This window comes from Apostichopus japonicus, chromosome 23 (assembly GCF_037975245.1).
Source record: "Apostichopus japonicus isolate 1M-3 chromosome 23, ASM3797524v1, whole genome shotgun sequence".
NCBI lineage: Eukaryota > Metazoa > Echinodermata > Holothuroidea > Aspidochirotida > Stichopodidae > Apostichopus > Apostichopus japonicus.
In genome coordinates, this window is record NC_092583.1 from 12,575,267 (window position 1) to 12,602,463 (window position 27,197).

Sequence of the window (27,197 nt, forward strand, 5' to 3'; positions counted from 1 at the left end):
GCTGTAAAAATTTCATACAACCTTCGACAGATTTGATCAGTCGGCAGATAAATCTGTTTAGATTTTAATGATCATTTCAAATTACTCTAGCATGAAGTAAGCACTTACAGCAGGCATGAGACTCTTCCGCGGAAACGCGGATTTCCGATTTTTTTTTTTTTCATTTTCGCGTTTTTTCTCGTAATTCGCGTTTTTTGTTATTTTTTATTTATTTTTTTATTTAATTTTTTATTTAATTTTTTATTTAATTTTTTTATTATTTTTTTTTTGGGGGGCCGAACATGCTGGACTGTGAAGGGAAGGAACACCGAATTTGACCAGTGGTGGAATCAAGTAGCACAAAGCAAGCAAAAAAGCCTTTTTTTTGGTTCAAAAAAGCTAATGGATAAATTATACAAGCAGAAATTCCACACTTTTTTTGGCGAGTTACGTGATGTGAAAGATTCCATCTAGAGTCCACCATTTTGCATCTAAGCCCTCCTTACGTGACGAAAAATTTCTAAAGGGGAGGGGGACACCCCCTCCCTTAAACCCCTCCTCCAGGGCGGCGATAGATAAATTTCAGATTTTTTTTCCCCGGCTCAGTCTCATCCCTGTTACAGTCTGATAAATTTTCAACTTGAAATGAGCGTCAGTTTTGTCTCTTCAATGACTTGATTTTTTTTTCTTCAGTTTTTCTAATCTCGACGGTTCTTACATGCAAGAATTCATCAACGACGATGCAGAACACAACGTGGCTCATCCGTTTGGTATCACGATCTTTGAGGATCAAGTATACTGGACGGACTGGAACGAGAAGTTAGTCTACAAAGCGCACAAGTTCTCCGGCGATGATATGAAAGTCATTCAGGAGACGATACATCGACCCCTCGATATCGTCATAATCCATCCTCTGAGGCAGGACAGCTGTAAGTTTAAACTTAACCGTCCAAATTAAGACATTTTTAGGTTTAGTTTTAGAGACCCAATTATCAGGAAGCCTAAGTAGCTTATTTGAGACCCTATCCATGTTAGTACATGGATGAACACCGGCTTATTTCAAGCCTTCTCTTTTCGATAAGTGTTCATAGGATAACGAGGCAGCGGTAAGAAATTTGCTCCCATTCCTGCTCCCGGGACCGCCATTTAACATCCCCATTCGACGGATGGGAGTGAATACCCCAGCATCTGACCACTCGGGGTGGGGGAGTGCAAGTCAGAAGCCACAGTACGTTGCATACCAGAGATCCTACCCCTGTTTCAATCGAGACAACCGAGAAAGTGACAGGTTAGAGATTTCAAGAGAAAATTTGGGTTTTATTGTTTGCTTTTTTTTATGATATTCATGTTTTATTTTATTCTTATATTTATGGATTATTTTTTTATGATATTTTATGGGTTAAAAGGTTTGTTGGATAGTGTAATCATAAAACTAAGCATCAGACTACACAGGATGCGAAATAATCATTTTATAGATCTTGTATCAAGTGTGAAAGGTAATGTCGTTATCCATTTTGCCACCAACCCTCTCCTCTAACAGCCATCCCAAATCCCTGCCAAAATAACGGTGGGTGTCAGGGTCTCTGCCTCCTGTCGCCGTCCGGTGAGGCGGTCTGCGCTTGTCCCGACCATCATTTCATGGAAGCAGACGGTAGTTGCTCCCCGGCCTGCACCAACATTCAACAATACTGCGAGGTGGACAAGTACTGTTATCCCTTCTATCTCCAGTGCGACGAAAACATCGATTGTTCCGACGGAAGCGACGAAGAAAATTGTCGTAAGTCTTTTTTGGACGGGTTGCGTCTTTTCTCATCCGGTCTCATCATTGAGTTAGGCAGTTTGTGACGCCAACCCTTTCGACGATAGGGATTTCACCCCAGATAAATAGTTTACCCTTGTGACAGATTTAATGTAGACTGTATGAATTTAGCCCACTCAGTAGATCATTCTTATATCTACTTCACTGGGTGAGGAAAAAACAAAATATTGTCCACTTAGTAAATCATTTTCATTGAATGCTACATGGGTGGTCTCTCCAAATGACCAAGAAATATTTCACACTTCTGCTGTATGCAATGATTTCTGTTAATGGATGTGCTCCCAGTGAAGTAAATAAGAACGATTTACGATATATATATATATATATTTTATTTTTTTGCTCCCCAGTGAAGTAGATATTAAGAATGATTTACTGAATGGGCAAGTGCATGGGCAACGCTGGATATTTGGATATTCCAGGTGCAATTTTCGACACTTTTCAACAAACCACTTGCTTAAAGCGGGGAAAAAAATTGTGATGAGCATGCCGTATTTAAACTAATGAAACTCAATTAATACTAATGAATACTAATTAATTAGTTAATACTAATTAATACTAATCATAATAATAATCTATTACATCAGGATACTATACTAGAGCCTCAGTAATTCAACTTATCATCACATAACATGATAATGATAGTATTACAATGAGACAAATTCCTGGGTTGGGCAATGCATGGGCATGCAAGCCCATATTTTCTGGGTTGGTAAACTAATTTGCCCAGTCAGCGTTATTATTTTGACTTCCCCGATGTTCTCTGCATCTTCGATACGAATCAAGAGGTCCTGATTTTTCTTGTCCTTGCCCCCCTTTCAGCCGAGCGAACGTGCCCTGCTGGTCTTCACCAGTGTGCTAACAGCGAGTGTATCTACAGCCTCTGGCTCTGCGATGGCGATGACGACTGTGGCGATAACAGCGACGAATCATTCTGTGGTAAGAATCAACTCTTTAGGGCGCCATTTACATTAGGTCAGATCCAGGTCAGAGCCCCATGACTTTAATCAGAAGATCATCTTTCTCCATGGGGTAAACTAAATGCATTGATCTGGATGCATTTACACTTCAGTCGTGTTCTGATCCTCCCCCCCCCCCCCTTTTCACCGGATGTTGGTAAACAAAATCGGATTGGAAATGTGTCATGCACAGCCTTTGGATCACATAGTATGGATACTCCTTCTTCCTTCTCCTACTTCAACTAGGGGAAGATGTCCATTCAGAATTACCCATGTTTAATTTGCTGAGTAGTAAATTACTCCTTGAATTATTGAGAGAGAGAAAAAACATAACTAACTGTTACTAACAGTTAATATTCAAATTTGTCAGATTTTTTTTTTATTCATTTTGAAATTTGTCCTCTTACAGCAACCGCCCAGTGTAGTCCGTGGGAGTTCCAGTGCACCAACGGACGTTGCATCTCCAACGACAGAGTCTGCGACCTGAGGGATGACTGCCAGGACATGTCAGATGAACTCATCGAATATTGTGGTAAATTCTAGGGAAAAACCTCTTCTTCTTCAATCAATCAATCAATAGTCATAAGCCAAATTGGCCCGTTGACCTCCTCGAAGATTATACACATTATGAGGTTTCACAGCACTTATTAATATTTATCCGACGTCTGCCATCTTCAATCAGCTGGTTAGCAGAACGACGGGACCATTTGGTTAAGTTGTGGATCCAACGCATATGTGGATGGCCTGGTTTGCGTTTAAGTCAGTACAGTAAGCCATACAGTACAGCCAAAGTTAGACCTTCACACCGCAGTTTGTTCTTGCTTGAACAAAAAGCAAAGATTGAAGTAAATAAAAAAAGAGAGTTTCATTATCCAATATGCATGCACAATGTAGGACCAAGCTACCTCACCAACTTGTTGCAGCTCCGACCATCATCCACACGCTCACTTCGCTCTAATTCATCACTGATGTTACTCATCCCTAGAGTACAAACACAGACTTACGGCTTGAGAACGTTCACATCCAGTGCACCGTGGCTGTGGAACTCACTTCCAGAACATGTGCAAAATGTGCAATACTGTGAACGGTTTCAAATCAGCTCTCAAAACGTATCTTTTCACCAAAGCATATATGTTATAATTGTTATTATTTGTTCAGCGCTACGAGAATTATTTCATAGTTTGTTGGCGCTATATAAAAATTATGTATTATTATTATCCAGTGATTGCAAACATACAAATCCGAGAGTGTAAGAGATTGGAAGCAGTGCCATCGTCGATTGGATACGGGCGGTAGTATACTGAGATGCAATGAAACCTAACATCTGGGAAGTTGTGAGTTCAGGCCCTGGCCAGCTAAAGTTTTCCATCCAGGAGATGGTTGTCCTATCTGGAATGGTTCCTCAAATTAGTTTTAGAAAGTCCAAAACGATTCTAAGACTAAATTGGATTAGCCGATCGGATGCGACGTATAAGAAATAAGCCATATTCCTTTTCCACCAGCCAGATGTACATGTGGCCAGTTAGCACTGTGAAACAATTTCCTTCCTTATTAATATTTATATGATTAATATTTTAATGACATTAGTGACAATGGTAGCAAACACCTAATGCAGGTCTTGACCAAACGTTAAGTTAATAAAATTACTTGTTATGGCATCATGCTGTCTAAAAAATGTTTCTCTCTACTATATATCCAAAAAAAAAGATTTTGTTCGATTCTCTTCCCCATTGTAGAGGCTACTACTTGTAGTCCCGGTACATTCTCATGCGACAATGGTTACTGCATTCCTGAGAGTTGGTACTGTGACTTGGACAACGACTGCGGCGACTTCTCCGACGAACCACATCAAGAATGCCGTAAGTCTCTTTTGGTGTTTGACAGTGTCCCTTTATGTGAATTATGAAAGCATCGGATGTAGTCCAGAATACTACAGCATGAGATGAGGCTGGTTTCAGCAGGTGAACAACTACCTGTTGTCAATGCTGAGTGTGGGTTACTGCACTCAGGGTGGTTACAGCAGGTACACTTACAACCTGTTATCAATGCTGAGTGTGGGTTACTGCACTCTGGGTGGTTACAGCAGGTACACATAGTACAACCTGCTGTCAATGCTGAATGTGGGTTACTGCACTCTGAGTGGTTACAGCAGGTACACTTACAACCTGTTGTCAATGCTGAGTGTGGTGGGTTACTGCACTCAGGGTGGTAACAGCAGGTACACTTACAACCTGTTGTCAATGCTGAGTGTGGGTTACTGCACTCAGGGTGGTAACAGCAGGTACACTTACAACCTGTTGACCTTGCTGAGTGTGGTGGGTTACTGCACTCAGGGTGGTAACAGCAGGTACACTTACAACCTGTTGTCAATGCTGAATGTGGTGGGTTACTGCACTCAGGGTGGTTACAGCAGGTACACATAGTACAACCTGTTGTCAATGCTGAGTGTGGGTTACTGCACTCTGGGTGGTTACAGCAGGTACACTTACAACCTGTTGTCAATGCTGAATGTGGTGGGTTACTGCACTCAGGGTGGTTACAGCAGGTACACGTACAACCTGTTGTCGAAGCTGAGTGTGGGTTACTGCACTCAGAGTGGTTACAGCAGGTACACGTAAGCTAATAAGCTAAAGATGATGTTTGGGGGGTTTTTTGTCTCCTCTTTGATGTGTACTCCAATCCTTTGATTTTGATATCTCAGGCATCTTTATTCTTTTTTCGATAGTCTAGTGGGTGATGATCCAAAAACACAGAGATATCAACCCAATGTTTTGTAGAAAGTGTAAAAAAACTTGGACTTCTGATTGCCTTGAAGTTCTTCAGCCCCTTTATATTGAAAAATGTATTGTTATCGAAACAGTGAAACTAAATGATAAATTGATATCATTAATTGCACGACCAGTTGGACGTCTTCAGCTTGGACAGCTTCGGACATCTCCTCTTCCCTTGTCTGCTGTCCCTATTCGGACATCTCGTCTCTTCTTCCGTTTTCATCCCGGTTATAATCATCTGGTTTTTTTTTTTTCTTCCCTGCCGCACCGACGATGACTGACCAGTAAAAAAGTGCTTCATTAAAGTTGTCTTTTGTCTTAATTTTTGTAAACCACAGAAGCTAAGGTGTGTCCACCCGGCTGGTTCTCTTGTGCTAGCAATTACCGCTGCATCCCAGAATACTTCCGCTGCAATGGGCGAGACGACTGTAGAGATGATTCCGATGAAGACGGATGCCGTAAGTCAAATTCATCCTCTTCTCTCTCTCTCTGGTGTCCTGTGTTCTTAAGTGACCTGTGTTCCCTTGGGTGGGTGAGGAGAAGTTGGGCTGTTTAGGAAATCATCAGATTATCTTTCTCCCTGACCTGTATAAAAAATATTTGGATCTTCGTTCTTAAAAGGAAGATGAAGAAGGGGACCGTGGGACCTTAGGGTGAGGAGAGGGTTGGGATGTATTTAGGAAACATTTATGAATCTGCAGAGGAACTCCAATTAATTAATTCTACTTCATTTGTGTAATATTAGAGATCAAGTGACCTGAGTTCCCTTGTGTGGGTGAGGAGAGGGTTGGGATTTTTTTTATGGAAATATTTGTGAATCTGCAGATTATCGCCAATTAATAAATTCTATTTCATTTGTGTAATATTAGAGATCAAGTGACCTGAGTTCCCTTGTGTGGGTGAGGAGAGGGTTGGGATTTTTTTTATGGAAATATTTGTGAATCTGCAGATTATCGCCAATTAATAAATTCTATTTCATTTGTGTAATATTAGAGATCAAGTGACCTGTGTTACCTTGGGTGGGTGAGGTGAGGTTTGGGCTGTTTAGGAAATCATCAGATTATTGCCAATTAATCCGATTTCATTTGTGTAATATTTTTAGAGATCAAGTGACCTGTGTTCCCTTCGGTGTGTGAGGAGAAGTTGTGATATTTCTGAATCATCAGATTATCTCCAATTAATTTGACTTACTTCATTTGTGTAATATTAGAGATCAAGTGACCTGTGTTCCCTTCGGTGTGTGAGAAGAAGTTGTGATATTTCTGAATCATCAGATTATCTCCAATTAATTCTATTTCATTTGTGTAATATTAGAGATCAAGTGACCTGTGTTCCTTTAGGTAGGTGAGGAGAAGTTGGGATATTTATGAATCTGCAGATTATCTCCAATTAATTCTATTTCATTTGTGTAATATTAGAGATCAAGTGACCTGTGTTTCTTTAGGTGTGTGAGGAGAAGTTGGGATATTTATGAATCATCAGATTATCTCCAATTAATTTGACTTACTTCATTTGTGTAATATTAGAGATCAAGTGACCTGTGTTACCTTGGGTGGGTGAGGTGAGGTTTGGGATATTTATGAATCTGCAGATTATCTCCAATTAATTCTATTTCATTTGTGTAATATTAGAGATCAAGTGACCTGAGTTCCCTTGTGTAGGTGAGGAGAGGGTTGGGATTTTTTTTTATGGAAATATTTGTGAATCTGCAGGTTATCGCCAATTAATAAATTCTATTTCATTTGTGTAAAATTAGAGATCAAGTGACCTGAGTTCCCTTGTGTGGGTGAGGAGAGGGTTGGGATTTTTTTTATGGAAATATTTGTGAATCTGCAGATTATCGCCAATTAATAAATTCTATTTCATTTGTGTAATATTAGAGATCAAGTGACCTGTGTTACCTTGGGTGGGTGAGGTGAGGTTTGGGCTGTTTAGGAAATCATCAGATTATTGCCAATTAATCCGATTTCATTTGTGTAATATTTTTAGAGATCAAGTGACCTGTGTTCCCTTCGGTGTGTGAGGAGAAGTTGTGATATTTCTGAATCATCAGATTATCTCCAATTAATTTGACTTACTTCATTTGTGTAATATTAGAGATCAAGTGACCTGTGTTCCCTTCGGTGTGTGAGAAGAAGTTGTGATATTTCTGAATCATCAGATTATCTCCAATTAATTCTATTTCATTTGTGTAATATTAGAGATCAAGTGACCTGTGTTCCTTTAGGTAGGTGAGGAGAAGTTGGGATATTTATGAATCTGCAGATTATCTCCAATTAATTCTATTTCATTTGTGTAATATTAGAGATCAAGTGACCTGTGTTTCTTTAGGTGTGTGAGGAGAAGTTGGGATATTTATGAATCATCAGATTATCTCCAATTAATTTGACTTACTTCATTTGTGTAATATTAGAGATCAAGTGACCTGTGTTCCTTTAGGTAGGTGAGGAGAAGTTGGGATATTTATGGATCTGCAGATTATCTCCAATTAATTCTATTTCATTTGTGTAATATTGCATACAGATGAAGTGACCTGTGACCCCTTGGGCGAATTCAGATGTAACAACCATCGTTGTATTCCTCAGAGATGGTACTGCGACTTTGAGAACGACTGCGGGGATTTATCAGACGAGCAAGCTGGATGCGGTAAGGGTTTATTCTTTTTTGAGTTTTTGGACCCCTAGATAGGCCTTTTAAAGGCCCCTGGGGATATCCAAGGGTTTGTAGCGAGGTTGAGCTTTTCAAAATATTCATCTCATTTTACAGTTTGTAGGGACGACTACATGAAAGATGCTTCCCATTGAGAAGTACACAAATCTTATCAAATTAAAAAAAATCAACAAATTTTAAATAACTGCAAATTGGGGGGGGGGGGGGAGGTTGCATTGACTTACAAAGTTGCAACCAATTTTATTGATTTATATTTATTTATTTATTTTTATTTATTTTTTTTATTTTTTTATTTTTTTTTTATTTATATTTATTTATTTATATTAATATATATTATTTATTTTATATTAAGATTGATTTAAATAGCTCGCTGATACAGCGAGATTGAAAACTCGCTGCAATTTTGTCTTTGGTAAATATTTTTCATTTACGTTTCCCATTATTTATTCTTTTGTGTTTTTCCGTCTTCATCTACAGTGCCAAGAGCGTGCAGTGAGAGTGAATTCCGATGCGGTGACAACAGATGTATCCGTGGTTACTGGGTTTGCGATGGTAACGAGGACTGTGCAGATGGTACTGACGAAGACGATTGTGGTGAGGATTGATTTTGATTGTTTTTTGTAAGAGTTTAACATGTTCAGGGAGTGAACATGATGGGGGGAAAACTCTCTCTTGAGAAAACTGTTCAAAATCTTTATCAAACTATTCGAAATTGAATGGAATGCTTACACCAGGGGTGCGCAAACTTTTTGAATAAATGGGCCAGATACAAGGAGTAAAAACTTGACTGGGCACTTAACCAACGACCTGCTGTTGATTTCAAACCTTTGATTCTGAGAACTTTCAAGCAATTATGAGTGTGTACTTAATCTGTATTCACAAAAACATAATGTCAATACAGTACAGTTGGAAATTAATGGGGATAATACGCCTACCTGACAGCATCATTAGTGCCAATAAATTCTAAGCAGCTAGCTTGTTTTTGTGATGATGTAAAATCGATTGATTTTTATTTGTAAACTTTAATGTCATCAGAGGCGTCGTAAATAACAAATAATATCATTCGCAGCTGAGACTGGCCACAGTTTCAACTGTCTGGTTACAATCGTTTCTCCTTGGTTTTTCCTGAAAAGAGAAAACACAGTAAATCAACATCTAGGACGTACATGTTTTTTACCGGGTTTGCTAAATCAAATGATTTTGGAAAATTAGAAATATTTGGAATTATGCAATTTTTTCACATTAACCAAAGCCGAGGGTTACCATTACATGAGAGATACCATCTCAGCCTGTTGGCATCAATTCAACACCCTCTTCAATGGGTTAACATGTATTGACATGTCTGTAGCAAATTGAATATTAATTATGATTATTATTGATTTAAAAAAAATGTTACACAAGCCAGGGGACATTTCTGTAATTGTTATGTTAACTCATTCACTCTTTTTTTGAGGGAGGGGGGGGGGCATACAGAGAGGATTATTTCTGCCATATTGTATGAAATAGCAAAGCCATTTTGTGGGTTTTATTTTTTAACGTCCCTATAATGTATGGAATTGAACCTGTTCTTTTGCAGACGCGATTGTCTGCCAGCCAGACGAGTTCAAGTGTAACATGGGAAGCTGCATCTCTGTAAACGCAACGTGTGACAGGTACGACGATTGCATCGACGCCTCGGACGAATACGATTGCAGTAAGTGGCGTTTGAGTTAGCGGCCTAGAGACGACGATAGTTTCTGAAATATTTTTAAAAAATATAAATATAAAAAGGAAACATAAAAATGTAATTGTGATTCATCATAGTTTAGGTCGTAAAAAAGAGAAATGATTTAATGAAGACGATCTTGTTGATCTCAAAGACTGTAGTCAAGGTGACAAGGGTACTACTGTGCTATGTGCATGTATTAGATCCTGTCATATGGAGACTAAATGGAGCCATGGTTACCTCTAGAGCTATACAAAGATGATTGCACGAATCACAATAATGATGATTGCAGGGATCACAATAATGGTGATTACAGGGATCACAATGAAAGTGGTTGCATGGTTCACAGTACAGGTGATTGCAGGATCACGATAAAGGTGATTACACGGATCACAATAAAGGTGATTGCAGAAATCACAGCAAAGATGATTGCAGGATCACAAAATGGTGATTGCAGGGATCACAATAAAGGTGATTGCACGGATCACAATAATGATGATTGCAGGGATCACAATAAAGGTGTTTGCACGGATCACAATATTGGTATTGCAGGGATCATAATAAAGGTGATTGCAGGGATCAAAATAAAAGTGGTTGTATGGATCACAGTAAAGGTGATTGCAGAGATCACAGCAAAGATGATTGCAGGATCACAATAATGATGATTGCAGGGATCACAATAAAGGTGATTGCAGGGATCACAATGAAAGTGGTTGCACGGATCACATTAAACTTGATTGTAGAGATCATCACAGCAAAGGTGATTGCAGGGACCCCATAAAGGTGATTGTACGGATCACAATATTGGTGGAGTATGTGAAGATATATAGTCAAGATGATAACTCCATTTGATAACTCCATTTGGTGACTCCAATCTAGGCAGTTAACCCTTGTCTTATACTTTGCATCAAAAACTCTAATGAAAGGTGGCGATCACAATATCGGTCAGCTTAAGTAAAGAGGTCGTCTGACAGAGCCATGATTATATCAACCACTGTCATAAAGTCTGGTTTATACAGAAATTAGTCAAGCTGAGACTAACTTGTTAGTGTATTCGTTGTTATTACAACTGTCTTACACCTTTGTATATTACATCTCTGGACTGCGATCTCACAACTCATTAAACGTGCACTCTAGATCATTTTATTCCGTAAAAGGAAAAAGCTCCAGGAGGTTTATTTTATACAATGTTCTGTTTTGGAAGGCCATTATCTATAGACATCGCAAAAGGTTTACCTTTTTACATACTTCTTTGCATATCTCATGTGAGGGTGAAATGATTTAATCTTTGCAAAATATTGAATTTCTTTTAAGTTCTAAAACACTTCTCTTTTTTTAGCATCTTGATTAAAATAAAAATAATTTTTTTTTTTGTCTGCCCCAATACAGATTATTCATGCATGTCATATGAGTTCCGGTGCAGCAACGGTCGATGCATCCCTGAAGTAGATCGGTGCGACGGCCAGGACGACTGTGGAGACAGAAGCGATGAGCTTCGCGATGTCTGCAGTAAGTCTTTCGTTTTTACAAATTCTATCAAATTAGTGACATTTCTGCCATCGTCATGCATGACCCCAGGCATGAGCATTTTCTGCGAATTCGCGGAATATCCGTGATTTCTTTTCTACCTCGGGGACGAAAACTATTATCCTAACACACTGTAGCCCATACTGTCACACAAAACATTGGCCAGAAAGTCTTTAAATATTATTACTTTTCTTTAATTTTTTAAATATTTTTTTAAAAGTTTTAGAATATCTAGGTTTAATGGTGTCCATAATTTTATAACAATTTTTTGGGGCACAAGTCGTCGTGGTAACGATAACGTACTATGGCATTCTACACTAAAGTTTTGTTGCATACGGCGATACTTCTGGGTGTCTTTTACTATTCTATGGTATTTTTTTTTAACAGTTGATATAACCTGCAACAGACCGGATCATTTCTCTTGTGTTGATGGCACCTGCATTCAGAATTGGCAGGTTTGTGATGGATTTAACAACTGCCCAGACTTGTCAGATGAAGAGCCTTCCCTCTGTAAGTATGTAAATGTTTTGCGTGAAATATTACCCCGTCGGCTGATTGGCATGGTATCAGCTGTACCATAATATTAATGAGAGAAAGCCAGCATTGCTAGAACATTGAATATTGTATGGTTTGTGATAAAGGAACGACGGAAACATTTTCGTTTCGTAAATCTTTTATTTCAGACTCTTTCATCTTTAGTAGAATACAACTTGACAGCAACAAGTAACTCGAGTAGTGAATACCAAATGCTTGCAAAAGCTTGCACGTTTAACAAGCCCGAAACACTAAAATGTAAAGAAACAAACTTCACAGCCATACAGAAGGAACAACTAAACATAATTGAGAACAAGAAAACACAAAACCTAAGAGAAGATAAATGTATAGAAATGATATGAGCTTGCTCTAATAATGGTGTTGATAGACCTGCTGTTTCTTGTGTTATCTGGTAGGGAGTTTCATGATTTCACACCTACCGATGTATCTAATACTGTGTTGAGAAGATCTGAGTCTAAAATATGGGGTATAGAAATATGATTCGAGAAGCATGTATGACAGGCATGAGCTTCACCGCAGAAGTGAGAGTAATGTTTAAAAGTCACCCAAGATTATAGTCTGACCAACATTTTCACTATACTCTGTCAAATATCACAATGGAATCGTCAGTATTAACTGAGTGACCCCTCCCAAACCCCCCCTTTCCACCTCTTCCAAACCCTCCTTATTCCACCCCTCCCAATCCCCCACCCCCCTTCTTTCTTCCTTCCGAATTGTTCTTCTTCGAGGCGAGAAAGACAAATTTTCTGTTTTTGTTCTGTTGCTAGGCAACAGCTGCACGGATGACCAGTTTCAGTGTCGGGACGACCGGAGCTGTATCCAAATAATAAACCGATGTGATCAGAGGAGAGACTGTGGAGACGGTTCGGATGAAGAAGACTGCTGTAAGTTTTGAGAATAAAGAAACATTTAAATATCGGCATTATTGCTAATAGAGGTGGTTGTGGTGTCCCTCGCATCAATTCGAAGAAGGTCTATAAACGAGACAGGGAAAAGTCAATATGAGAGAACATAGATATTCTGCTGGTAATTTGACTGCAATTCCAAAATCATATCGCTCAAATTTTCTTTAAGAAGAAATGAAGAATGGGCAAACCGTCTGGGAATTTATACATAAATTTGAAGAGGGATGGTGGAGGGGGGGGGGGGGAGGGGCAAAAGAGCAAAGAATTTACTGGCTAGGAAAGGATGACACAAGTCCTAATGCACTACCAATTTGAAACACCCTTTAAGCAGGATTCAAGAATTTGATTCAAATCTTTAATAAAGGATTGCCAGCCTTCTGTGTGGTTTGTTTGTGCAGAGGCTAGAAATGGTGGATACCTTTTTTTTTTATTCGACAGAATTTTTTTTTGGGGGGGGGTGTTCATAAGCTTATGCATTATAGCTGACAGTACTTCCATTTAAAAAAGCTGGGGTTTGTAACCTTTTTGATAACCTGATCAGACTCTTGTTAATATATTATTCACACATTATAGGGATATCCCTCAATCGTGGACATTAACAATTTGGCTATCTTTTATTACCGATATATATAAACCATTTATATGGTTTAATAAAGTGTTTTTACAGCCTATAAATGAAATGAAGTGATTCCTTTTATGCATTTAATTAGATTGAATATCTTTCCATCCAAGTTGGATTATGATATTATCAAGTTGTATCAAATGAAGCTCAAAATACCATCTTTTAATGCATCAATCTTGTTTCTGTTTTTTGTTTGTTTTCCACAGTCCAAGTAGAGAAAGGTTCTTGTGCTGATGGTGGATGTGATGGAATCTGCACCGATGTAGACGGTGGCTATTACTGCTCCTGTCCTACCGGTTATTATCCAATGGGGCGTAGATGTCTAGGTAAAGATTTCCACATATATATCGGACTTCTCTCTCTCTAAATGCCATTTCATTTGGACCATTTTGCGAAGTGCTACCCTTTCAAATATAACAGTTAACCCTTAGAGAACGTGGTGGCCAATTGGCTAAGGCGTTGGACTCGTGATCCAAGGATTGCTGGTTCGATTCCTGCCTAGTTCATTACGTTGTGTCCTTGGGCAAGATGCTTTATCTCACTTGCCTCTCTCCACCCAGGGGTTAAATGGGTACCTGTGAGGTAACTTGTCATTGGGCGCAGTATATAACTGCTGCCGACCGGAGGGATTATCTCTGGGACAGGTTATCATTGACCAGGGGTAATATAACGTCTGTAAAGCGCTTTGAGACCTATCCCTGGTATAAAGCGCTCTATAAAAAGCAAATATTATGATTATAAAAGTGCTTGACTTAACTGATACATCAAGATATGGTACTTTCTATCCATGTTTTGTCAGTTTTGTGGTCACTTACTTTAGTAGGCAGTAGACATTTTCGTAACCATTCTATTCTTTGTTTTAATCGTATCATAACCAGAGTTAAACCCGTTTACACCGATTCAATGAGTCCTGTTACTATTTATCATTCTGCTCTCCCGTTTTAGAGTTCCTCTTCTCTGAACATATAATAAATATTGACAAAATAACAACAACAAAAGTAGAGGGAAAAAAGAAAGTTGACATGAGACTTTCTTTTCAAATTTCCTTTCCTTTCAAATTATTATGATTTTTTTTTTTAATCAGATGTGAATGAATGTGCAAGTAACCCATGCGGCCAGGTCTGTGAGAACATGAAAGGCAGTTACGAATGTCGTTGCGCAGACGGTTTCTTGGATACATCTCCCAACGAACACGGAAGAGATTGTTTATCTGAAGGTAACATCTCACTGAGAGACTTATTGTGTTCTGTTATCCTATTAAGTCATATCTTGGAATTAGCATGCTAGATAATAGTTTCTTGCAAAATTTTATCGTTATAGTTTTCCTCCCAAGTTAAGTTTGCTGGTCATGATTTGTCTGAGCCAAGTTCAGACTGAATTTATAAATATTGTGGCTAGAGATGACAAACAGAAAATGACAGTATGAAAGTTTGTAATAAATTTGTATTACAACAAAGTCTACACCTTCCAATATAATTTTTATTAATAGAGTAAAAACAATTTTTAATGGAGTAGTAGGGGTAATGACAAGAAGACAATTGTTTGTATGTTGTTTGTTTGTTTACTGATCTTTTTCAAGAAAATAAACTCAGTGTTGAAATATAATCTACTTAAAAGACCATTGTTGATTACCAGTGTAGATATGCTTCCAAAGAAGTTGAAACTTAAAATCCAATGTAGATGGAATTTTTGTTTCTTTACCACAAATTAAATCCTAACTTTGAACAAACAAACAAACAATACAATTTTTTTTTTTTTTTTTGGGGGGGTGAGGTTTTTTTTTTTGGGGGTGATGTTTTTTTTTTTTGGACGTTTTTTCTTTTGACATTTATATACCAATTTCTGTTCAAAATGATATCTGACATTAATGTTACTGTTTCATAATATCATTTGATTATATTGTATTTTTGTCTTTTCTCTATATTCAAAGATAGAGAAACTATAGTGATAATCGGTGACGGTACAGAGATACGTAAATACGATGCAACCAACCAGAAGTACGAAGACCTGGTGGAGCTTCATACGGGACACATTGATGGTATGGACTTCCATGCTAAGGACCCCGAGGATGGTAAGTTCAATGAAGAAAAAGTTGTTTTCTCCAAAAAGTTACAAAGTCTAGCTAAAATGTTCTTGTTAGGTTTTCTGTGACATTCTTACTCATCTATGTATTCTTGATCAAAATACTCTAGAAGAACCTTATTTTCTTTTTTAGGGGGGGTGGGGAAGGGGGGTGAGGGACGTTATGTCCAATCTGTTATTGACCTCGAAAACTTAGATTTGCTGCATAAATTAGTTACTCATGAAAAAACACTTCACTATCAGTGAAAATAAAGACCACCTTTCCACATTCTTGGGAGTTTTTTTAGTTTATTAGTTTACTACCAAATGAAAGTGCATAAAATTTCTACTTTCTTTCTCTCCCCTTTCTCTCCCAGTAACCATCTTCTTTGTGGACAGCAGGTTCCGTTCCATCGAAAGTATACATCTCGAAGGAGACCTGTCCTCCGCCTCTGATAATCTCGGTATTGATAACATTCACAGGCCTCAGGGTTTGGCTGTTGATTGGCTGACAGAGTAAGTATCCATCATCGTCGTCACGGCGACATACAGGCATAGCAACTATTCAGCCACAACAATAATTATAATTCAGGAAGGTCATTTGGTAAATGTCTGCACAGATCAAAATCAGTAAGAACAGAGACCTAACTTGTCCATCAATGACACCATTCTAAGATCAAATTTGGTCTTACAATGTCTTAGAATGATACCATCTGCAAAGTTTTATTGCTGTCAGAAAGCAGTTTCTTTTTATTGGGGAGGGGGGGACTGTGCTAGCTAAGGTATGCAGCAGGTAAGATGTTAGGGCCATGTTACCAGGGGCGAGAGAGATTGGCACTGCACGTTGTTCTGGTGGGGGTTGTCAATATGTATCTAAAGTTTCACGGCATGTGTGCATTATTCATCAAGATGTTATGGCTTATACTGATATATTTGAAACATGATTATTTGGTTTTATCTTATTTTATTTTTATTGTCTTTTACAGCAAACTTTACTTCACCGATCTAGGGGTAGAGGAATTCGACTTGGGCCCATTGGCTAGAAGAAAGAGGGCAGCTTCGGACCCGGACCCAAAGATAGCAATAGCCACACTGGACGGTTCACTGGAAATGACCGTCTTCAGCGGGCCAAATGTTTCCCACCCTACCGATATAGTCGTTAATCCAAGAATAGGGTAAGTCAAGGGAAATGATATGATTGGTCTTGCCCAGCCAATGTAACAACCCCACCACCCATCCAAAAAGTATATACTATATATCTCCATCTTCCACCACATGCATTTGCGACCTTGTCCTCCAGGTTAATTATAAGACATATGACTATATAGAAAGACAGGAGGCCGAGTGATTTTATTTTTGTACCAACAAAATTTTAAGTTGTTGTTTTCCCCAAGTACAAGATTTGTGGCATCATGAGGAAGTAGGTATCCTGCTCTAGCCTACAATGTTTTGGTCTTAGACAAGTCTTCTTTTTATGATGAAAGTCTACCTCTTCTTGAACAAAACAAAATTATCTATAATAAAAATAAAATTATCTATAATAATAATTAGCAGTTATTTTTACAAAGTTTAAGTGACCACAAATGTGGAAGAAACCCGCAAGGGCTAATGGATTACATCTTACAGGTCAGGTGGCTTCCTATTCAACTCAAATTTGGAATCTTTTCAATTTTAGAAAGTATTTATCGGAAAAACCATAGATTGTTCTTGGACAATAATCCCACCTTACTATGACCCGGCTGGGTATCGAAACCTGGAACCTCCCAATTACTAAGCCTTCAAATGCAACCGCCTTTATCCACTCGGCCACAGCATTCGGTATGGCCGAGTATGCCTATGAAAGCATTGTTTTGGTATTTTTAATCAAAAAAGTGTTTATACTTGACCTCTGATTATTTTCATTGCATATTCTACCTCGCATAATTTTGCATATTTCAATTGTTTTTTCTCTTCTTGCTATCGTTGGACAGGTTAATGTACTGGATCGACCTAGGTCCAGGACAATCTTCACCTGCGATAGTAAGAGCTGCCATGGACGGGTCAAACTTTAGGATACTGGTCTCGACGATGCTGTTAGAACCCACCGGCCTGGCTGTAGACTTTTCAAACAACGACACGGTGTACTGGTGCGATTCCAAGAAAAGTTCACTGGAGTTCATGTTTAGTGACGGCAGCTCAAGAGGTTTGATTGCCGAGTCTTTAAGTGAGTAAAACAACCGATTGAGTTTCTACTTCAGGAATGTTTTATTATTACATTATTCCTTGGTTTGATCGCCGAGTCTTTTAGTGAGTAAAACAACCGATTGAGTTTCTACTTCAGGAATGTTTTATTATTACATTATTCCTTGGTTTGATCGCCGAGTCTTTTAGTGAGTAAAACAACCAATTGAGTTTCTACTTCAGGAATGTTTTATTATTACATTATTCCTTGGTTTGATTGTTGAGTCTTTCGGTGAGTAAAACAACCGATTGAGTTTCTACTTCAGAAATGTTTTATTATTACATCATTCCTTGGTTTGATTGCCGAGTCTTTCAGTGAGTAAAACAACCGATTGAGTTTCTACTTCATTCCTGTTTTATTATTACATTATTCCTTGGTTTGATTACCGAGTCTTTCAGTGAGTAAAACAACCAATTTAGTTTCTTCTTCAGGAATGTGTGATTATTACATTATTCCTTGGTTTGATTGCCAAGTCTTTCAGTGAGAAAAACAACCGATTGAGTTTGTTCTTCAATCCTGCTTTATTATTACATTATTCCTTGCGTTTTTGATTTCTCCTCCCTTTTGAGAGTATTGGGAGGGCTGTTTGAAACACTCTGGTTTCAAAAATATGATGTATAATTGATCTGCTCTCAAATTATTTGCTGCGTGTGTATATTTGATTTTGTGACAAAAGCATTCACTAATTGAGTCCATTTGAATTTCAAGTCTATTAAAGTTTACATGATTCACTGTCACTGTCAGTACGTGTGCATGTATGTGTGGATGCGCTTGTATGTATGCAGGTGCGTGTGTGTGTGTGTATGTATGTATGAAAACTAAGCACTGCTGTTTATGCAAATATATATATATATATATATATGCACATTTTTTTACTCTCTATCTTGAATTGTTCTTTACAGCTTTATCAAACCCATTCCGTGTCGAAGTATTCGATTCTTACATTTACTGGACCACAAACTCTCTCACAGAACGAGGAAAGGTCATAAGAATGAACAAAAGGAGTGCAGGGCCCCCAGACGTGTACCTGACCGGCTTCAATAAACCGACAGGGATCAAGATCTTCAACAAGAAGAGATATCCGACCGGACGTACGTACCAAACAAGTCTTTAGTCGGTCCTTATCCTTAAATGGACATGTGTAATTAATTTGGGGGAAAAAGGATTTAAAACTATCTGCATTTTACGTTGAATATGTCACAAGCTGGTGATGGCAAAACTCCATGACCAAAAAGATAGAAATGTAATGTTAGTGCACTAAAATCATACCAGAAAGAGCAAACTAGGCAGAAACTATCAAAGCTTGGGTTTTAAATAAAAGATTACATTTTGTACTAGATTAATCAGTTAACAACTAGCAAATAATGAGTAAATAAATAATAGAGCAATTTAATTGAATGGCTATAACCACTTAGTATAGCTCAGTTATGGTTATATTCCAGCACAAAGCAAATCCTGTTTTGGGGGCAAATTTAGTAATAAAATGGCTGTAAACACATGTATACTCCAGTTATGATAATATCCTTATACAGTTTATCCTGGTTACATGGTTATATACTATTTTTTAAATGGCTATAAGCACATAGTATTATGATATATAGTAAACATCCCAGTTATGCTTGTATCACAACACAAAGTATATCCCATTTTCAAATTATTTTTGCAACTTTAGTAATTTTGTTTTTAGTAATATTTTTTATTTTTTTTTATTTTAAATTTTTTAGCAATTTAGTAAAAAAAAAGAAAAAAATCCCAGCACAAAGTACAACCTTTTTGTCAGAACAGCAAAAATTTGCAAATTTAGTAATTAAGTGGCTATAAGCACATATTATTATATGTAGAGAACCCAAGGCATGTTACCTCGGGTGAAGTTAGATAACTCTTTTACACAGTTGTTGTTGAAGCCAACGTTTGAAAAATATCATCTAAGTATCAAGATGGAAGAGTGAACTGATATTAACCTGATTTTAACTGATTTTAACCTGATAAACTGATTTTAACCTACTTCTGATAGTTGACAACCCTTGCCTGACAGCCCCTTGCTCTCACTTCTGCCTGTTGAGACCCGGAAGCAGAGGTCTCAGTTATTCCTGCGGCTGTCCAAGCGGAGACTCATTCTTGGAAAACAGCAAAACTACTTGCAGATCAGGTAAAGGCAAAATGAAATCATGTACCTTTTTATTCCATGGACTGAGAGCCAAGGTGTTTTCAGAAGGAATTTCAGCACTGGAATCACTTGTGAGGGGGGGGGAGGGGGGAGGGGAGGTGAACTACTTTACCTAATCATGCTTGCTTTGAGATGTAAGGACAAGGAAATTTGTGTTTCCATTATTATGTTATGGTGAGGGAGACATTTGTAAATCAAAAGGAATAGTTGTCTGTAGATTTGGAAATGGCAAGATTCTTTTGTTTCCTCATCGTGATCATCACAAATATCGTTTTCCGCTTTTAATTGGTAATACAAGGGTCATAGGGACCGCACAACGTAATAGCATATAGTACAGTTTTTCCTGATCACAGGGAAATTGTATTACGTTGAACACTGAACAAACAAATTTGGAAGCACAATTACATACAAGGATACTTAGTCATACACTTAACCCCGATTTTCTGAACCTGCAAAATAGGTAACCTTTTAACCCAATCATCTCCCCTTCCTGGGACACCATTGATGACAACTTACTCTTCACACGGAGCTTAAACCATTCTCGTGTCTTTCTGAAGATGTTATCAATTTATGTAGAATTTTTTGTAAAGGTAGATTGATTTGTGTCGATTAAAGACCGGTAATTTGAGAAACTGATGATAAATAAAATACATCAGAGGGAAATTTCATCATTAGCATAAAATCCCAGTTTAAACACAGATTTATGTTGAGATCTATATAATACACTTTCTCTCGATTCCTCTACAGAGCCACCTGTGAGACCTCGGCTTCCCGTTGCTACCACAACGACCATACAACGTTGCATGAATGATGCTGTCCAATCAGCAAACGGTGGTTGCTCGTAAGTGTAAATCAATTTAATAAGAAAAATGAGGTTCAAGTGTATCATTGTGCAAGTCTTTTACATAAATACTGTTTTGTAAAAATGTTTTATGTAATTGGTTTTACCCAGAACTTAACGGGCCTGATGTTTTGATCCTGGAAGGCTGGAAGGATCTGCTTCAGAGGCTAATTGAAAACACATCAGGAGATGCTTTTCCTTCCTCCACCCCTCTCACCCTCTCCATCTTCTCTATCCACATTCACAGCTTTACCTCCTAATCCTCTTTCCCATACTCATTACCTTCTTGCCCTTAATCCAATCAATCCTCTTAATTAAGCTCTTAATCCTCTCATCGTTTCTCCCTTTCATCTCACCTCTCCATTTATTGCTTATTTGTCCAATTTAACTCTTTTCTTATTTTGTTTTTGTTTGTTAGCCAATTTGCATACATGCATATGCATGACGTGTTTTGTGTGTGGCAACAGCTCATATTTTTTCTGTATCTCTCCAGTTGCAGAGACAGTTGTAACTTAACTCTCAATGTGTTCTTAGTTTGTTTTTGTTTGTTAGATAATTTGCATACATGCATATGCATGACATGTTTTGTTTATGGCAAGGGTCATATTTTTTTCTTTGACATATTATTTTCCGTTATCTTCTCAGTTGCAAAGATGGTTTTGAGGGAACTCTGTGTGAAAAGTTTGTTGGAGTAAGCCCAGAGGATGGTGGATCAGGTAAAAAAAAAAAAACAGTTTATATTGTTTTTTTTTGTTGTAAGTTTTTAATGTTGTTGTTGTTGTTGTAACAATTTATGAAATGGATTATTCAAATTCATTTTTAAATTGTAATTCATTGGTTAAACTGTTTAGTCCAAATGCTTGATTGACATTAAAATTTTAAGCTTAGGCTTTTGGGATTTACTAAAATTCAGATTTCAAATATTTTCATTTGTATGTAAATTTAAAACACAAAAAAGAATCTATCTATTGTTATTTTCATTTCAGATACCGCTATTATTATCTTACTGGCCATAATTGCTATTGTCGTCATCCTAGCACTTCTATTGGCTACGCTTCTCTTTATGTTCATCAGAAAACGAGCGTAAGTGTGACCATTTTGCTATAAAGTCACTCACCCAGACACATCTGCCATGAGTGTTACAGCCCTAGTATTAAGTACTTGTTTCAAAAAAGTTCCACATTAATCTCTTAAAAAAACGCCTAAAGCAACTGTTGCGACACATTAAATGCAATGAGCTATTTGTGAATAATCGTGCTCATCTTGTTTCAGAGGCACGACCCAAACCTTCAACAGTCATTCGGTAAACCAACAGAATGACTGTTTTACTTCCAGACTAAACATTGTTGAAAGTCAAAGTTCAAAATGTGGATATAAAAGACTCAAACTGCTATTGTAATTATAAAACTATTATTCTACCTGTAATGGGTAAGAGAAACTATTGTGTAAATTTTTTTGTGTATGCACCAAGTGTACAGTCCAAGCTACTGTAAAGAGCAGCCATGTTTGTGTGATCAAAAACTTAACTATTAATCCAGCTCAATCCTGTAACATCAAAATACGTTTCCAATGAATCAGTCAGTCAGTGCAAAAAACCAGACAGATTCCTCTAAGGCAGGGGTGGACACGAAACTTGATTTGTGGGATGCTGTGAAATTTTGTACCCATATCCATGGTGGATGTTCCTACTCCCAAAAAATACAGACATATGGCAGTATATGTAGGAAAACAAATGATAATAAACCTATCCATGATGTTTGTCCATGTGTTGTAATGGTTCAAAGTAGAAAGTAAATACCAAACTCCTCAAACTATACATTATATCATGTCTTCCGTTGCTATAGGCTAAACCTTCGCCGGCTGCGTTTGGTAGGGTTTTGAAAGCGTTCCCGCAGGTCGCAGAAAGTTTGCTCTAGAGCCCACCTTACCTAGTTTACAATATGCAGTGCCCCTGCTATAAGGTGCAGAATGAAGTCCAAAGTGGGACAAATGGAAACCCCCTATTATTTTGTCTTCTTGTAATCACAGGAAGAAGCCATCACAAGGAGCAGCCTACTACTCTAACGATACTAATGTTGTGCTGGATGCAGCCGGCCCATCATCTAATGGAGGAGTTACTACCGTCAGTTCGGTGAGTCGGTCGTAATATGGGTTTGAAAAAGGGTCACATTTTAAACTTCTGTGCTGTGGATATATTGCAAACAATCGGTTAGCGCTAAAATAATGTCATATTTACACATGCTAATGCAGCTGTCAGTCAAGTCTGTCATTGGGCCCGCCCTATTAGGAAAAAATCAAAATATCTAAATAAGATGAGAACTTTGTAGATTTAACTGATGACGTACTGCCAGGTGAAGCTAAATTAGTTTTTGTTTTTAGTGAAAAATTTATGTTTTAATTTGGAAAAGAGGGTTGGTTGGAAGAGGGGCTAAAAGCCCAGAGATCTCTGGTTTAAAGTATTTGCTCCTGTCAGATTCGTTTATAATTCCCCTCCCCGTTTTGTATGTTTTCATTTTCTTCATCTCTAGTTTTCATTCTTTTTTTCTTTGCAGGACGTACCTAGATCTATGGCGTACACCAATCCACATTTCGTCGCAGATATCGGTGCAGTCGGAGGAACGGACGCCGTGGAGTATGCAAACGTCGCCGAGAAACTGGAGATGCCCGAAAAGGTCAGCCTACCGTACAACCTGTACGTACCCTCGGACCTCATACCCCAAGCGCACCCCGTGGAACCACCACCGGCCTACACCACCCACGGAGGAGATTTTGATGAAATTCCAATAAAGGAGGACTTAGAAAGAAACATGCAAAGTTAAGAATAAGGAAATTTGAAGAAAACAAACGTGAGAAAAGAAAAGAGAAAGAAAATAAAAACAAGCTTACAAAAGCGGTGATTCTAACTGGATCCACGGATCTAACTGGATTACAGAGGATGCTACATCTCATAGCGGAGCACACTTGTTAAAAAGTTTCTCAAAGAACTGAAAACTTTCCCTTCTGAGGATGAGAAATTGTCCTTTGAGTGGTTGTCAATGCTTTTGTTTCCCTGTGTTTTGATAAATTTGCCTTTGAATACTGCAAGGAGAAAGAGAGACAGTTTTAAGCATTGACATTAAATCAAGTAGAATTTGTTCTTTTTGTATTCAATTTTTTTTTTTAAATTTCTATGAATCTGTTCTTTGAAAAAGAACATTTTTAGTTTTAATTGTGCCTTTTTTTTTTTATTTCGGAGAGTCAACTGCAATTGCATTGAGGTTAAAATGTAGTAATGTTGTATCAAATGTATTATGTTAAAGCTTTAAATCTTTTATCTTTCTTTAAAACCTATTCTTTGAAAGAGGCCTTTTTTTGTAATTTTAGCCATCACAGATCAGACTGTAAGGCCAGCAATGCGTTGTGGCCCAGTTAAGAGTTAACTAGATATTACGGAGTGTTATACTGCGGGTTAAGAGATTTTATTTCGGCAAATTGTTTTATTCTAACGATCTATGCAAAAACGGTTGTAATTCTCGGTGCTTCGGAAAATGGAGATTTTCTTTTACAAATTTAGCGTTGTGTGGGTTAAGAGTTTACCACTGGCATTAACAATAGAAGTTGTTGATATTCCTTATAATTAGCTAGATATCTGGGGTACTGTGGTATCTTGTAAGGAATCCATTCACAATCTCTGTATTTCTTGTTATTAAAGCCTCTTGTGTATTTTCATGGTCTTAAATGGAGACAAGGGTATGGTATGTTGAAACAAAGTTGACACACAAGATTATAGAAGTTGCCGAGTTTTCGGTTCATATCAGAGGAACTTGTAGATACAATTACAGATATATATATATATTATACATTTCATTTTCCTTTAGTACTTTGTCTAGACATATCACCACTACCTCCCCTCCCGCCCCCCCCCCCCTCATCCCTCTCTTTTTGAGAAGGATAACAAGTTGAAATTTTTTACCACAACAAAAAAAGGGGGAGAAAAGACTAAAAACGACTGCAAACCACAAGTGTGCCTTTCAGAAGGACCAATTTTGTAGCATTTATACCGATCATCACCTTCTTTGGAATAACGTCAAAGATTTTTCAGCAGTTTCATGAATAAACTCAAAACCAAAATCATTCTAGATGATCAAGAAACTGGTCATCCCTGGGGCAAAACCTAAAGGATAATTTTTGTCATCACAAACATTTTGACATTTCAACTTCAGGAAAATCCTTCCACGAGAGAAAAGCAATCATGCCCTGCATCAGAGCTATAATATAAAATGTTCTGGACTATATTATTTGACATTTATTGTACCTTCTCACATTTCTGGCTTGAATTTTTAGCAGGTCTGTATTTAGACTTTGTTTATAGTCTGAGAGGTTCTAGAAAATGTTACATTATCTAGGCTTATCACAAAAATCCATATTGCCTACATTTTTTAACTGAAATCCTGCTAGCACTTGGTGTTAAATTGTAAATTTACAAGTATCTCTCTTAAGATTTTATCCAGTAAATGATAAAATAAAGATAGAGCCATCTCCACTAATTAGGTGGCTCTTTCTTAATTGTTTTTCTTTTAGCTGGCTCACAATGTCTATAGCTATCATGAATGCATATGAATATAGAGAAATGTGAAACAATTGTAATAATAATAACTATAATAATATTTTGAAGGTACTGACATGGTCGCAAAATTAAACATTGTCATGTTCTAACATTAATGTCTCCACAGATCTTTGTTACATCCTGTTACTTGCTTTATTATTTTTGGGTGAAAAAAATTGAACAATATGGATTTTTTAAAAATTGCATAAAATACTCCAGAATGGTGGAGTAATTATTATCATCAAGTTGATTGTTGGTTTCTTGTGATTACCAAAGATTTTGAACAGCAACATTTTTTTTATTAGAGGGTGAAAGTGGGTTGTTTGGTCCTTTCCATACCATATGCACAAACTGTCATGATACTTGGTGCATGACATCATGCTATCGCAGACACGGGCAAAACTTATCTATGTAGTCCATCATGTTTTGTAAAATTATTCTATTTTGCATCCGTTTTGTTGTTCTTAGAATTTGTTACTATTGATTTTAAAGAGAGACTGGGTTTGCACTTGTTTAGATTAATATTTTAATATTGGTTTGTTAGTGGGTTTGTTTGTTTGTTTCATAACCAACAGTTCTTTGGAACTCACTTCCACTGCACATCAAGTCGGCTCCCAACGTTAACATTTTCAAAAACAGACTCAAAACACATCTATTTTTGACTGCCAACCCTGAGCACTAGCGTCACTAAGCATTGGTTTTCCTCTGGATATTGGCGCTATATAAATTTGCATTTATTATTATTATTTTAATATTAATCAAGGAGTGGTTTTTTCCATAAGGTACAAAAAAAAGTGCTATAAATTTTGGGAGTAAATTTTTCAATGAAAGCGTGGTTGTGGTCAAGGCAGTGGATCTACAAAGGAAAAAGTTAAATCTCATATTTGAGATATAATTATAAGCAGCTAGTTGTGTTTGCAAGGCTAACTCCTGCACCAATCAAATGTTAGTGTTAAAGCAAGACATTAAACAGATGGTGAGTTACTCATTATGCATTTGATACCTCAGGTGGTTCATTTCATCAAAACAAAACTTACTGGGCTTGGATTTGTAGGTCTACAATACTTGTATGACAGATCCATCTAGCCTCATTTGCATATAGAATAAGGGCTAATAAAAAAAATCCCCCAAACTTACCAGAATTGGATATTTATGGGGTACAGCTTACTTGTCTACTCACAACCTTACCACTATTACTCTGCTAAGGGCTGTGAGAAGGCAACCATGCCAGGAGACAAAATAAAATTTTTATTGTTACCAATCTCCAAGACAAAATTATTGAAATGCCGGCCATCGTCATCGTTAGAGGATAAAAATGGGATGCATCTTGCATTTGTAATATTGGCTTAGTTGTTTCAGCGATGTCAAGTGGTTTTGATATGGTGAAGTTAATTAGTTTGGTGACCGAGCACAACCTGTTGCTTTAATTGAGGAAAAAATGGAATTTTATTTGCTATTGATGTTTAAACTGTGAAATGCTTCTTGCTGCATTTTTGTGGTTTTAACAAATTTAGTGACATTTTTTTTGATGTCATTGCTTTAAGGTAAATATTTTACATTTCAGAGTGAGATTAGTTAACTTTTAAAAATTATGAATAGCAAGTTAGGTATTTTTGTCTTTCCTAAATGATACTGACATTGCAAGTCGCGTCTTTCACTCGCAAATTGTTTCTTATAAAGTCATTTCTATGTATCGAGCCTAAGTCTTTCTTGCTTTATTTCCACTTTGTGAATTTTAAAACAAAAAGTTTCATTTACAGTACTTAAAATAAACCCCGCAATATCCAAGTTAATTAGAGAATGTGTTATATCT

General features: G+C 37.4%; 1 protein-coding gene across 3 annotated transcripts in view; it reads left to right on the forward strand.

Moving 5' to 3' along the window:
- LOC139964987 (low-density lipoprotein receptor-related protein 2-like) overlaps positions 1–26,886 on the forward strand; it is a 66,185-nt gene extending 39,299 nt beyond the window's left edge. For all 3 annotated transcript variants that reach the window (XM_071967112.1, XM_071967111.1, XM_071967110.1), the window contains 25 exons: positions 673–908; positions 1,520–1,756; positions 2,618–2,734; positions 3,164–3,286; positions 4,491–4,613; positions 5,864–5,983; positions 8,049–8,171; positions 8,673–8,789; positions 9,772–9,888; positions 11,290–11,409; positions 11,815–11,937; positions 12,750–12,866; positions 13,716–13,835; positions 14,594–14,725; positions 15,440–15,580; positions 15,948–16,086; positions 16,557–16,745; positions 17,541–17,773; positions 18,694–18,882; positions 19,806–19,940; positions 20,706–20,799; positions 21,445–21,515; positions 21,786–21,882; positions 22,828–22,930; positions 23,352–26,886. In XM_071967112.1, the coding sequence (XP_071823213.1) occupies positions 673–908; positions 1,520–1,756; positions 2,618–2,734; positions 3,164–3,286; positions 4,491–4,613; positions 5,864–5,983; positions 8,049–8,171; positions 8,673–8,789; positions 9,772–9,888; positions 11,290–11,409; positions 11,815–11,937; positions 12,750–12,866; positions 13,716–13,835; positions 14,594–14,725; positions 15,440–15,580; positions 15,948–16,086; positions 16,557–16,745; positions 17,541–17,773; positions 18,694–18,882; positions 19,806–19,940; positions 20,706–20,799; positions 21,445–21,515; positions 21,786–21,882; positions 22,828–22,930; positions 23,352–23,618 (3,583 nt within the window). In that variant the 3' untranslated portion in view covers positions 23,619–26,886. The remainder of the gene's footprint in view (positions 1–672; positions 909–1,519; positions 1,757–2,617; positions 2,735–3,163; positions 3,287–4,490; positions 4,614–5,863; positions 5,984–8,048; positions 8,172–8,672; positions 8,790–9,771; positions 9,889–11,289; positions 11,410–11,814; positions 11,938–12,749; positions 12,867–13,715; positions 13,836–14,593; positions 14,726–15,439; positions 15,581–15,947; positions 16,087–16,556; positions 16,746–17,540; positions 17,774–18,693; positions 18,883–19,805; positions 19,941–20,705; positions 20,800–21,444; positions 21,516–21,785; positions 21,883–22,827; positions 22,931–23,351) is intronic.
- The last annotated feature ends 311 nt before the right edge of the window (positions 26,887–27,197 follow it).